This window comes from Coptis chinensis, chromosome 8, assembly GCF_015680905.1.
Source record: "Coptis chinensis isolate HL-2020 chromosome 8, ASM1568090v1, whole genome shotgun sequence".
Classification (NCBI taxonomy): domain Eukaryota; kingdom Viridiplantae; phylum Streptophyta; class Magnoliopsida; order Ranunculales; family Ranunculaceae; genus Coptis; species Coptis chinensis.
The window spans coordinates 92704794-92717091 of NC_141463.1; the positions used below are offsets into that span (position 1 = coordinate 92704794).

General features: G+C 36.1%; 2 protein-coding genes across 4 annotated transcripts; both read right to left on the reverse strand.

Moving 5' to 3' along the window:
• Positions 1 to 3616: 3616 nt before the first annotated feature.
• On the reverse strand, positions 3617 to 5604 carry LOC147484452 (uncharacterized). Its single transcript, XM_086579752.1, has 5 exons — positions 5150 to 5604; positions 4375 to 4956; positions 4198 to 4291; positions 4055 to 4099; positions 3617 to 3826 (listed from the first exon to the last, which is right to left on the reverse strand). The coding sequence occupies exons 1-5, from the start codon at positions 5602 to 5604 to the stop codon at positions 3617 to 3619; spliced, it is 1386 nt and encodes a 461-aa protein (XP_086435878.1).
• Positions 5605 to 7264: 1660 nt separating this feature from the next.
• On the reverse strand, positions 7265 to 11228 carry LOC147484453 (threonine dehydratase biosynthetic, chloroplastic-like). 3 transcript variants are annotated; one of them, XM_086580971.1, is made up of 7 exons: positions 11056 to 11195; positions 10746 to 10820; positions 10309 to 10368; positions 8935 to 9183; positions 8787 to 8860; positions 8499 to 8616; positions 7265 to 7487 (listed from the first exon to the last, which is right to left on the reverse strand). In XM_086580971.1, the coding sequence occupies exons 4-7, from the start codon at positions 9178 to 9180 to the stop codon at positions 7461 to 7463; spliced, it is 465 nt and encodes a 154-aa protein (XP_086437097.1). In that variant the 5' UTR covers positions 9181 to 9183; positions 10309 to 10368; positions 10746 to 10820; positions 11056 to 11195; the 3' UTR covers positions 7265 to 7460. The 3 variants fall into 3 exon arrangements, with proteins under 3 accessions (XP_086437097.1, XP_086437095.1, XP_086437096.1); XM_086580969.1 differs by lacking the exon at positions 10309 to 10368 and having other exon boundaries at positions 11056 to 11228; XM_086580970.1 differs by lacking the exon at positions 10309 to 10368 and having other exon boundaries at positions 10673 to 10820.
• Between the last annotated feature and the right edge of the window lie 1070 nt (positions 11229 to 12298).

Here is a 12298-nt window from a genome sequence, read left to right on the forward strand (position 1 = left end):
ATCTCCAATTCCGGCGGCTTTGAAGGTATTTTTCTTTTAATTTCTTTTTTGATCAATAATAGATTAGCATGTTAAAGATATAGGATTAAAGTAATCCCAACAATTGGTATCAGAGCGGGTCATGCTATTATCTATTTTTTATTTGCTTTAAAAAAGAATAATCAAATCTGAAAATTTTATATGAGATATATAGTAATTTCATATCTGCATGTTCTAAGTAATAAAGGTTCAATTTTTTTAGTACATACTATAAAAAAGAATGATAAAGATGTATATGGGTTATTGACGTGATCTATTATTTTGTTAATATGATCACATGTTTTATTTTAAGGTTAGCATATATTGATCGTTTTTTTAGGGATATTTAGACTTTGGTACCACTTTTTAGTATGATATTAGTAAATAGTACCACTTTTCAAAAAAAATTAGGAAATAGTACCACTTCTGTCAGTTGACTGTCAATTGACCGAAGTCAAACTGTTTCAATCTGTTTGTATTTTCATAATGCCCACAATACCCTTAATGTGGTTATCACGTGAGTAGGCAAAATACTGTTGAAAAAGACAAAAACACGTGTCAAAATCACAATTTAATCCAACGGTTCAAAGAATAGAGTCGTTGGGGGGTTTTATGACCCATATAACATCGAGTTCTCTTGCAAGTCATATTCACCCTTCTTCCCTTTTCCTGCAAGTCATCTTCTTCCCATTCTGCAAATCATCTTTAAACAGTATTTTGCCAAATAAACTTATAAACGAAGCCATGGGTGGAGCTCCTGTAACAAGTTTTGTTGCACTTGAGGTATTTGCTAAACTAACTAAACTGTAATGGAAGAATAGTGGTACTAAAGCCTAATTTTCAGTAATACATTGGTACTAAAGCCTAATTCATTCTGACGGTTTCTAATTCATTTTTGGATTCATTTTTTTCACAGATAGGGATGTAAATGGGGTGGGTCGGGGGCGGGTTTGACATCCCCATCCCCATCCCCGACTTCCATTTTATTCCCCATACCCGCCCCAATCCCCACTTGAGAGTAGTCGGGGATTCCCCATCCCCGCCCCGTATGGGTACCGGGTCCCCATACCCGCCCCATTCCCCATTAACCTACTTTGACAAAAATAAATAAAAAATAAATAAAACATGACTTGTACTCATCATACTCACCTAACTAAGTAATTTTACTCAAAAATTTTAGATCATTTAATAAAAACTAATAAGCTTTCACAATAGTATAAGTAGTAAATTGAATTTGCAAATACAAAAACTATATTCTAGCTCAATAATATCTAAGTCTAAGTATCTAACCAATAATATATTTTTTATAGCATGAAGTGGTTTCGGTCTAGTGGTTTGAGGGTTACTTTTCCATAAGAGGGGTTTTGTGTTCAACTTGTATACAAGTGGGGAAAAAAAAATCATACATACATAATCGGGTCGGGGACCCCCTTCCCCGTACCCGCCCCATCCCCGCTTAAGACCAGTCGGGGATTCCCCGTACCCGCCCCCATACCCATTTAGTGCCCCCCATACCCGCCCCATTAGGGTCGGATCCCCATGGAGCCCTGTACCCATGGGTAATATTTACATCCCTATTCACAGATATGTCAACTAGGTGAGGAAGAAGGCCACACAGCTCTAGCTTGTGCCTACCTTTATAAGAGATGCAACAGCAGCTCCCCTTATTCCCCCAATAGGTGCAGAGGCATTATGAAATTAAACAAGGGTTCTGATGATTCTTGCAAAATAGTTCAAATGTGGCTTTCATGTGACTGGGTAGGGTGCTTCCATAAGGAGATGATTTACAGTGCTCCCAACCAGCCAATGGTGCCTACTGAGAAGAATACTACTCTTGTACTAGATTGTGAAGTGTATGGTAATCAGCTGTGTGTTGTTGATTATCCTAAGTGATGGAGTGTGGTAATCAACTGTGTGTTGTTGATTATCCTAAGTGATGGTGTGTGATCATGTAATGGTTTTTTTCTAATAATATAAAAGTGAAGTTCAAATTCCTATAAAAGTGAAGTTCCTATAAACCCTAACAAGATATATCTGCAACAAATTCAAATGAGATAAAACAGCAAACTAAACCATAAACAAATCTGCAACATGAACACATGAACAACAAATCTGCAACACTAACCATCTTAAACAAACCATCTTACTGTAACATGAACACTAATCATAATACTTCAAACCAAACCATAATACTGCAACACTAACCATAATACTTCAAAGACACATAAACAAACCTAATCATAGAAGTAGCAAACCTAAACCTAGACACATAAACAAACATGAACCTAGCTAGATAACAAAGTAGCAAAACACATAACCAAACCTAATCATTGAACCAAAAGACAGAAACAAGGGACCCTAGAAACAAGCTAAACATAGAAGTCCCTACAATTTAAGCTGAAGCAGCCCTTAAACCTTGCACCACGACTCTAATTGCAGCCTTTTTGTTCTTCTCCAGCAAAGTAGCCTTGCTCTTCTTATTCTTCTCCAAAGTAATCTTGCTTTTCTCCAATGTAGCTTTGCTCTTCTCTAAAGCCTTACTCCCTTCCACAACACTTAAATATTGGCGGACCTCATCTTGTGTGCAGCCTGGATGTTCATCTATGAAGTCCTTGCAAATCTTTCTTCCTTGAGCCCCAAAGTTGTTATACCCACTTTTATATAAATGAGGATAAGGTATAGGTGACTCTACTGCAACTTCTTTTCCCTTCCCCATGGATGTTTGCTTTCTCCTAGCCATTTCAGTCTTCAGTATTGATGTTCTATACTTGAGTCTTGTGTGTGGAGGACTGAGTGTTTAGGGTTGTGGTTTTATAGGCTAAATCATTTAATGAGTTGGTTGAAGAAGGTTTAACTAGGGTAACTTAAATACTGGGTCTTAAAGACTAGGGTACCCTAAAGACTACAACTAGGTGGACTTAAATACTACAACTACCAAGACATAAGGGGATATACTGCTAGAATCCAAGGTGTACTTTTCAAACAAATAAGGACTTCAAAGTACAAGGACTGGATATTCAAACAAGTGCATATGTAAACAAAACAAGAGTACCCACATAAGGACACATGTCTTAAACAAAACAATAAGGACACATGTAAGACAAAACAATAGCAAAACAAATATATAAAATTAGTACATAAACACATAAGGACACATGTCTTAAATACTGGATTCCATTAAAATAGATGGGGACACACAAACACAAGTACTGGGTTCTATAACACATAAGGGACATAAACACATAACACATAACACAAGTATTAGATTACAATAACACATAAGGGACACATAACACAACCATTTGTTTCTGACATCACATCCCATTTGTTTGTGACATCATAAGCATAACCATGATCCAAAACAAGCAAAACATGCAAAAAAGCACCAAAATATGCAAGCAATAACTTACCAACTACTGTGTCTGGCTAAGTGGCTCTTCTGTTGATGCTGATGTACTTGCATTTCTTGGAGGAGTTGAAGGTGTTTCTCCTCCTCCTCTAACTCCTATCTCTCCCCTGGTCCTTGCTCCTCTCCCTCCCCTGGTCCTTGCTCCTCCTCTCCCTCTCTTTTGCACTGGGGCTGCTACTTGCTCTTAAACTAGTTCTTGTTGCTGTTATGCTGCTTTTCCTCCTCTGGCCTTACCTCTTGATCCTCTTCTCCCTCTTTGCACTGGGGCTGCTGCTTGCTCTTGAACTTGTTCTTGTTGCTGTTGTGATGCTCTTCCTCTGGGACTTGGAGGTTGTGGTTGTACTGGGGCTTCTTGTTGTTGCACTGGTACTTGATGTCCAGATGTTGCTTCATCTTGCACTGAAATAGTTCAATTAATATAACATATACATCCACAAAACATATACATCCACAAAATATTGAATTAAACTTACCCTTACTTTTCTTTGAGTTCTTTCCATATTGGTCATTCTGTCTTAGTGCACATGTGATTGCATTGTGACCAAGTTCTCCACATTTTTTGCATTTCCTTTTTGTTTTGGTTGGTTCATCTTCTCCCCTGATTCTCTGTTTTCTTGGCCTTCATGCCTTTCTAGTTTGTTCAGGAGGCAGGACCAACTCTTCAGGATCCTCCTGTTAAGAGAAATAGTACCAACATCAATATTAAGTTATCAAGTGTACTTATAATAAAGGGTAAAGAGTACATAAATTAGGGAATCTAGTTGACTTACTATTTCTGGCCATTCCTCAATGTTATCAAGTGGGTAAAGGTAATTTGAATAAGTTTGTCTAAAAGCCTCAACACTGAAGTATGGACTACAATATCTGCCAACATAGTAAATAGTAAATTAATGTAAACATTGTAAATAGGAAATTATTTAATTAAAAGAGAAAAACAAGTATCTTACCTAGGCTTCTTATCCCCCCTCCTTTGTCTGATGACAGCAATTCCATGTACACAAGGTACTCCAGACAGTTGCCACTCAATACATGTGCATTCAAGCTTCACTAAGTCAACTGAGTACCTTGACCCTTTCTTGGTATTCACTACTAAGTATTCAGTATCACTTACAACCCTTACCTCACACCAATTGTACCTCATCTCCCTTTTCTTTATCATGAACAACATATTTGGAACAACATCACTCCCAAGTAACTCCATAGAAAGCTCTCTTCTGGTATACATCAAATTCAATAAATCTAGGATGTATTGGTCAATAAAACGAACACAGGGTTTATCTCTTATGTGAAGTATCCATGAATTGAAAGGCTCACACTTTGTTGCCCAATCAAAGTGTGCATAAGCCCAACAACTCCTTGGCTCCCTGTCCAACCAATCCAAAGCTTTGCTATCAGTTTTGTTAATAACACCCAATATCCTTGTAAATTCTTGTACCTTGTATGCCTCTGCTGCTCCCCAAGCCAGATTCTCCAACAACTCACCACGGAAAGTTTTTTTAAAGTTTTGGTACATGTGTCTGAAGCAGTATCTACAACAACATATGCACCAATCAGTCAAACTTCACATCATATGTATTAAGACATCAGTCACATCATAAAATTATGTATCAAACTCCACATATGTATCAAACTTCACATCAGTCAAACTATGTCAATATTATAAAACTTCACATCATAAAACATGTATTAAGACTTCACATCATATGTATTAAGAGCATGTACCTGTGATTTGAGTCTGGAAAGTACTCAGCTACACTAGCTAATAATCCCTTTTGTTTGTCACTCATGAATGTCAGCTTGTCCTTATGTATGTCTAAATGTGACTTCATCTCACATAAAAATTGCCTCCATGTATCCTTGTTCTCTGCTTTGCATATGTAGATACCAAGAGGGAAAATTCCATTCATGGCATCAAGTCCTATAGCTATCAAACAACACCCTCCATACTTGCCTTTGAGAAAACAACCATCAAGACCAACTATTGGCCTACACCCATTCCTCCACCCATCTAGTGATGCCTTGAATGCAACCAGAACAACAATCAAATTATGACTGTCTTGGTTCACAAAGTATTTGGAAATACTACCTGGGTTTCTTCTCATAATCTGCCTACACATTTCTGGGACTAGTTTGTAACCATTCTCATAATTTCCATGGATTGCTTCAAGCATTTGCATTCTAGCTTTCCAAGCAGTTCAGTAGGATATGTTAATTCCAAACTGTGAAAACATCTCCTTCATTATATCCTTTGGCCTGTAATCAGGATGGTCTCTCATTCTTTCTAAAAGTGCTTTAACAACCCATGGTGCTCTAGCATGTGTGTTCAGGTTCTTCTCATCTGCTTGACATGTATGTTCATCATTGTAACTCCTGAGGATGAATGTGTACGTGATTATCTTTTTTAGTAACACTAGCTATTATAGCCCAATCACAGTCAGGAACTTTACACTGCAACTCAAGTCTAAGTCTGTCATTTCTCACTTGCTTGGTACTGAACTTATGCTTGATTGCCATTGTTTTGAAGAAGTCCCTACAAACATCAACAGTAGCCCATGACATCCTAGGCTTCAACTCACATATCCCAAACTCTTCCACCACTAGGTCTGCAACCTTTGCTATCTCCTCTACCTCATAAATGTTTCTATTTAACTTCACAACATTGCCCAACTCAGTACCTTGTATTTCTTCTTCCAAATTTTTAACTTCTTCATCCACCACAATTGGATCAATGTCTTTATCTAACTCATTATCTGAGCAATCACTATCTGTAGGAATGTAATCATAATCTGCATCATCACTTTCACAACAATTATAGCATGTATCCTTCTTATTGCTAAACACAGGTTCAAACCTATCACCATACTTATACTGATCATCTTCAGTGTCACTTCCCCTATCACCACCAACATCCAGGTTCTTTAGTATATCATTTCCCCCATCACCAACATTTAAATCCCCAATTACATCACTATTATCAAGGGTATTATCAACCATCTGATCATCTACATAAGCCTCCAATTCTTCAATATAGGCATGAATATTCTGAGTATAGAAGTCATGATCTATGGGATCTAACTGAGACTCTATCACATTACTATCTGGCATCACAACATCTTCTTTACTATTGCCTTCATGAACAACATCTTCTAAGATAGGGTCCTCTGAGATATTTACTTCATCATGAGCATCTTCTTCACTCTTGTCATATATACGCTACAACAGAAGGCCTCATCTGCAACGCCATATACTGTTGCTAAAAGTCTTGAAAAGCGTTGTAATAGACCAATTGCAACGCCAAACAGGGTGTTGCAAAGGCGCTGCTAAAAAGTGGGTCACAAATACTCCAATGCAACGCCAAAAGTGGCGTTGCAAAAGATCCTCATTTGTTACCACGCCATTTGGCATTGCTAATACACTATTGTCGTTGCTACTTCCCTCTTCGAAAATAAATTAATTGTAAAATTATTTCAAACTATTTGCAACGCATGGCGTTGCAAGAGAGAGCTTGTACCGATGACAATGGCGTCGCAATAGTTACCCCTTTAGCTGCACTACTGAGCGTCGCAAAAGACAAACATTTTGCTACATTGTTGGCGTTGCAGAAAGTACGAATATTTAGTTGCACATCAGATGCGTAAAAGGTGTCTTTAATGTACAACTTCCTACTATGCAATCAAAGTTTTTAGCCACACCATAATTGTTGCTAATGATATAGGATTAAAACACCTGCTTCATTGGCGACGCATTTAGCATGGCAAATGGTGTAATTCATGTATATGTACAATCCTTGCCAAATACAATTTATATAGAAAACAATAACCACGTAACAATTCAACATAAATCAAAACAAAATGCATTTCATTAACTAAAATCATTCATTACAAAATATTTTAAAGAATCCACTTAATTATTTTTTGCGAAAACATCGTCTCACATATCTTAACGACGATTAATTAAATTTAGACAAATTACACAAAACTAAAATTGCTCTATAATATGATGATCCGAGCAGCATCCACCCGAAGTTTCTTCATCAATCTACTACTTTCTTTCGACCAATCTGGTAAAATGAATGAAAAAGAGTCACATAAGGATATTTAATTAAAACATTATTAATAAACCTAATACACACTCAAGTGAACAATGCATGTGAAACTCTCTTTACCAACTCAAACACATGCTCCTATAATAGACAAGCTATATCTAAACTGGACCACCCAATTCTTGCTTGTTACAAGTCTCATTTACTATTCATATCAATTCATCTCGTCATTATGCCTCATCAAATTCAGCTGTTACAAGCAGGAGAAGTTAATAAAATCATAGGGAGAGGTACAAACAATAAGTTTCATATTGATTATCAATACAAAAATATAGAAATACAATAGAAGTGAAGGAAATCAACCTGTTACATGTTACAGTTGACTCTAGGATAGTTCTAGTTATAGCTTACACCCAATACCATACTAAAAATTTCATCTTCAGTCTTAGCACATCACTTTCTACTTCAGACTCATATTTAAGTTGTCGCTTCTGGTCCTATAAGTTTAAACTAGGCATAAGTATATGAAATTAAAGTACAATGGTAAAAGCAAGTAAGATTTATTTAGGAACACTAATTTATTCCATCAAGTAACACTAGCATGGTTCAAGGGAGGGTGAAAGCCCATCCATTGAATGCAGTGTAAGGTTAGATATTAATAATTAGTTCTTGAAAATCTTAACGATAAATAGAATGAATTCTAAAAATTCTCTTTTCCTCATTTCCTAACCAATTGACAAATTTTACATACATTTGTGTAAAAGTTGTATCAGGGTTCCTAAGGCAATAACTTTATAAACTCGTGCATCAAAGTTATAATTCATGGGAAAGATGAAACATTATAATTTAGACCAACTTCGTGTTTAGTCCTGAGCAAGGATATAGACTTCTAGTCTTCTAATGTTACTCATTATGGCAAGGACATTTTCATTGCAGAATATTATTTGTCAAACATATATATTTCTAATTATGAAGCCATAGAGAGAGAGTATACATAGTTAAACTTCTAAAAGAAGTATAAAAGGTTACCAGATACCGGAGGTGCTCTTTAACCAAACCATTTGATGTGTAACTTTCTATTTCAAGTTGGGAGTATTCCATCCGGTTCACCAGTGTTGTAAGCTTAGATATCGTATGAAGTCTGACACTGCAAAACAGATGCACAAAAAATTAACATAAGATAGGGGACAAGATCAATAGTTGTGCGATACTAGAATGGATATAAACAGGGTAAATGTACTCAATAAATGACAAGTGAAAATTGTTAGAGCGATTGCTGCATTTAGCTTCCCTTTCTAATGAGTGTGAAATACTTGCCTATACAACACAATAGCTTTGTCTGTACCATCACATCTGTATTTAAACTCGGTAATATTCATCTGCGGACCTACCTGGTAATGGGAAGAGAGTTCAGAGCCAGTAAAGACAAGTTGTTACTAACCGGAAAAGATCAAATATAAAATACCAGTTCACAAAACCGTTTAAAGCTCCCTGGCTCCTCTGTCATGCAAGTAGATAGGACAGCCTCTCTCTGCCTACCAATGTCAGCAACTTTAGCTACCAATTTCAGTGTAGAGAAGTTCATCTTTGCCCCACTAGCTATTGCAACAACAGTTTCATTCTTGAGGCCATAGTATTTGCAATACACTTCTGCTCCAGCTATAACAAGCACCCCTGTTGGTTCCAATATGCTTCTCTTCTCCTCGAACATGTCCTGCAATGTGACATACATTTAACCTTCATTTTAGTTAGCCGTGCTCAGGCTAAAATAGTACTATTGGTCTATCTAGCAAAGACATGGCACTTCTAGGACTTTTGGCCTGAAAGACAGACAATATATGCATCAAACACAACCCATAACAAAAAGTAGTGCACCCATTATTCACCCATTATTCCATTTAGTTAAGCTCCAAAACAGAAAACCTCAAAAAATCAACCTTCCATAGAGTATATACTAGGTGTCTAGGATGTTATACATACACTATTATGATCTAATAAAGATAAACATATATTGTGATGCATATACGATATTTTCGATGGTAATGATTGAATAATGGTAGTAGGAACCTAAGGTAATGTTCAGTCACTTATCTAAATATAAACCTAATAATGCATCAATTTGGTATAGTAAATTATTATTACACTAAAAAACAGAATACCCAAAACTTACATCGTAAACAAACACAAATTTATCAATAAGAAAATTTATTATTGCATGGTACAATCCTGGTAAGCACCATACTCACATTAATACAGATCACTTGGAGAAAGGAAAGGGTAGTATCACTCTTTCATTACCCTGACATATCCAATCAAGTTACTGTCCTAGTTTAGAAGCAACTGTTTACTTCAAAAGAAACAATATGCTGGCAGACAATGATAGTATTATTCCTCATATATATTACAAGATTATGAATTGACCATTGTAGGAAACGTTTTTGGATTGTCAGTTTCTATTATTAGTTATACTTACTAGCTATCACCCAAACACAGGCATACCCATAAAGTTACTATCATTTTGAGGCAATGAACAAGGGAAAATTGGAAATAGGGAATCCTAAAGATTAAAAAAGGTTGTAAGTTTTGTCCAATATCAAGCATCAGTTTAGTAGGACACCTCACAAGATAAATTCCAAATGAAAAAAAGAAAAGAAAAAAAATCCAGCGATGTCTATTTATTCCCTTCGATCAACGTATTTTAAGAGCACCAACACTAGTACTATATCCTTACATACATAAATTCATCTTAAGGAACATGAATTAACCATATAGTCACAAGCTAAAATGTGAGTAGACACACAAACACATAGAATCCCAAAGATGAAAAAGAATAGCAGACATTTGAATAGACTTGACCAAGTGAGACAGTAGCTTTAAGGCCTCCAAACAATTCTTTATTCTGCCAAGGAAATCATAAGCGAATTAACAAACTATCGACTAACACTTGCAAGACTAGAATCATAAACTCGGCATTCCATCATGATACAATATTTCTATGACAAAGGGGATGAGAGAAAACCGCCACTCAGCAGTCAGTAAACGTAATGGAATTGATTGAACTTTTCACACCCCCTTACATATATATCAAGCACATCCCATTACACAAGTTCCAGATAAGAAAATAAAATATTCAATTTTTCAATATGCAATAGAATTCAAAATGTACAGTAATTACAAACGAAACAAATAAACAAGAAGAATACTTGAATCACTTGTCGAAGTCAATGCAACCAAAATCCAACAACAGAAGACCTAAACAAACTGAAGAAAACTAACCAACGTGAGGGGGAGATTAACCAAAAGTTGAAGCTTTGACTAATCCAACACCTAAACCAAACTTTATTCCATTTCCTGAAACCAAATTACTTCGGTAAGCAATTGAAACAAATTAAGGAAAAACAACCTAAAATCTAAAGGAATACAAAAGGGGGAAAAAATAATACCCAACCTTAAAAATTGAAGATTAATTTTTTTCTTTTTTCGAGTAGTAATTCCAGTTTTATACAACCAAGAAAATTAGCTTGTAGAGTAAACCTAAAGAGAACCAAAAAAAAAAAACTAATTAAGCCCTAATAAGAGAACCAACCTTGAAAATCAAAGCTCGGTCGGATGTGGATGAGTAAGCAAAAGTTAAACCTTATTGCGATGGTTGTTGTGAGAGAGTGGTTAGAAAAGTTGCTGGGTGGCTGAAGGGAAAGTCAGAGAAAGAGAAAGTCATTATTTTAGGGCTTTCACATTTTAGTTTTTGGTTCGAGGCCCGCCAATCAGTTCCAATTCCAAACTTTTATGACCCGCTTAAAAATGCCCATTAGCAATACCACTGGCATCGCAACAAAGATTATACTAAATTAGATAAATCATTCATAAAACATTTGTTACAACGCAAGGGACGTTGCAAAAGATCAAATTAACTTTACCAGCGCCGAGAACATTGTAAATGCTTAAGGCCCTCTAGAAAAATTGCATATTCTTTTTTTTATTAAATATATTTAAATCCATTTGCCACGCAAGAGGCGTTGCAATAGATAAATCCCTGGCTTCATGCACAATAGTACGCCAAACTTTTTGCAGCCCCATACAGCGTTGCAACTAGTGACTTTTAGCAACAATTTTTTGGCGTTGCAAAAGGGTGCGCTGCAAAAAACCCCTTTTGTTGTAGTAATCAGAAATCTCAAGGACCATTGGCTTTCCATTAGGTCCTAACACTGGTTTAGTAATTAGTATGTTAAGCCTTGCAGACTTTCTTACAGGTTTAGGTTTAGGTTTTATTTTCCGAAAGCCAACCGGGTTTAGTCTTTTCAAAGGGAGTTGATTTAGGGTTTTGAGAGGGAACTGAAGTAGTGGGAATTGATTTGGGGTTTATGGTTTCTGTTTTGGGTGTTGGAGGTTGAGACACATATAAATGGTATTTCTTGTCTTCCTCAGGCTGAAGCTCATCCCATATATGCGTCATATGTATATCATGTGTTATCTTACACATAAATCCATCAATTATACAATCAATCTGGTATATATATAACTCCTTCACCAACCAATTCTTCCACATCCGTCTTCAAATATTCCAAACAAAATTCATGCCTATCCATTTCGATTACCACTTTCTCACCACCATTGTAATCACTGCCCCTAATTTCACCAGCTTTGAGTTTTCCCCAACCACCATCATAATGAATGACAAATTCTTTCAAGCCTAACACCAATTTAGGATCACCCATAGTTCACTGCAAAACAAAGGGTTATACACATACAATCACAAACAGAACCCCCAAATTCCAAATGCTGGTAATTATCAATTAGGTTATAGTCATACTTTTTAATGTAAATTTAGT

What these genes read in the sequence shown, in the direction of transcription:
- LOC147484452 (XM_086579752.1), bottom strand. Translation starts at nt 5,604, where the DNA reads ATGCAAATGCTTGAAGCAATCCATGGAAATTATGAGAATGGTTACAAA. An exon ending in TTGAGGAATGGCCAGAAATA is followed by an intron (nt 4,100 to 4,197) that starts GTAAGTCAACTA and finishes TTCTCTTAACAG; the next exon opens with GAGGATCCTGAAGAGTTGGT. An exon ending in CTCCTGAACAAACTAGAAAG is followed by an intron (nt 3,827 to 4,054) that starts GCATGAAGGCCA and finishes GAACTATTTCAG; the next exon opens with TGCAAGATGAAGCAACATCT.
- LOC147484453 (XM_086580969.1), bottom strand. Translation starts at nt 9,180, where the DNA reads ATGTTCGAGGAGAAGAGAAGCATATTGGAACCAACAGGGGTGCTTGTT. An exon ending in AAAGCTATTGTGTTGTATAG is followed by an intron (nt 8,617 to 8,786) that starts GCAAGTATTTCA and finishes TCTGTTTTGCAG; the next exon opens with TGTCAGACTTCATACGATAT. An exon ending in AAGAGCACCTCCGGTATCTG is followed by an intron (nt 7,488 to 8,498) that starts GTAACCTTTTAT and finishes TCATTTTACCAG; the next exon opens with ATTGGTCGAAAGAAAGTAGT.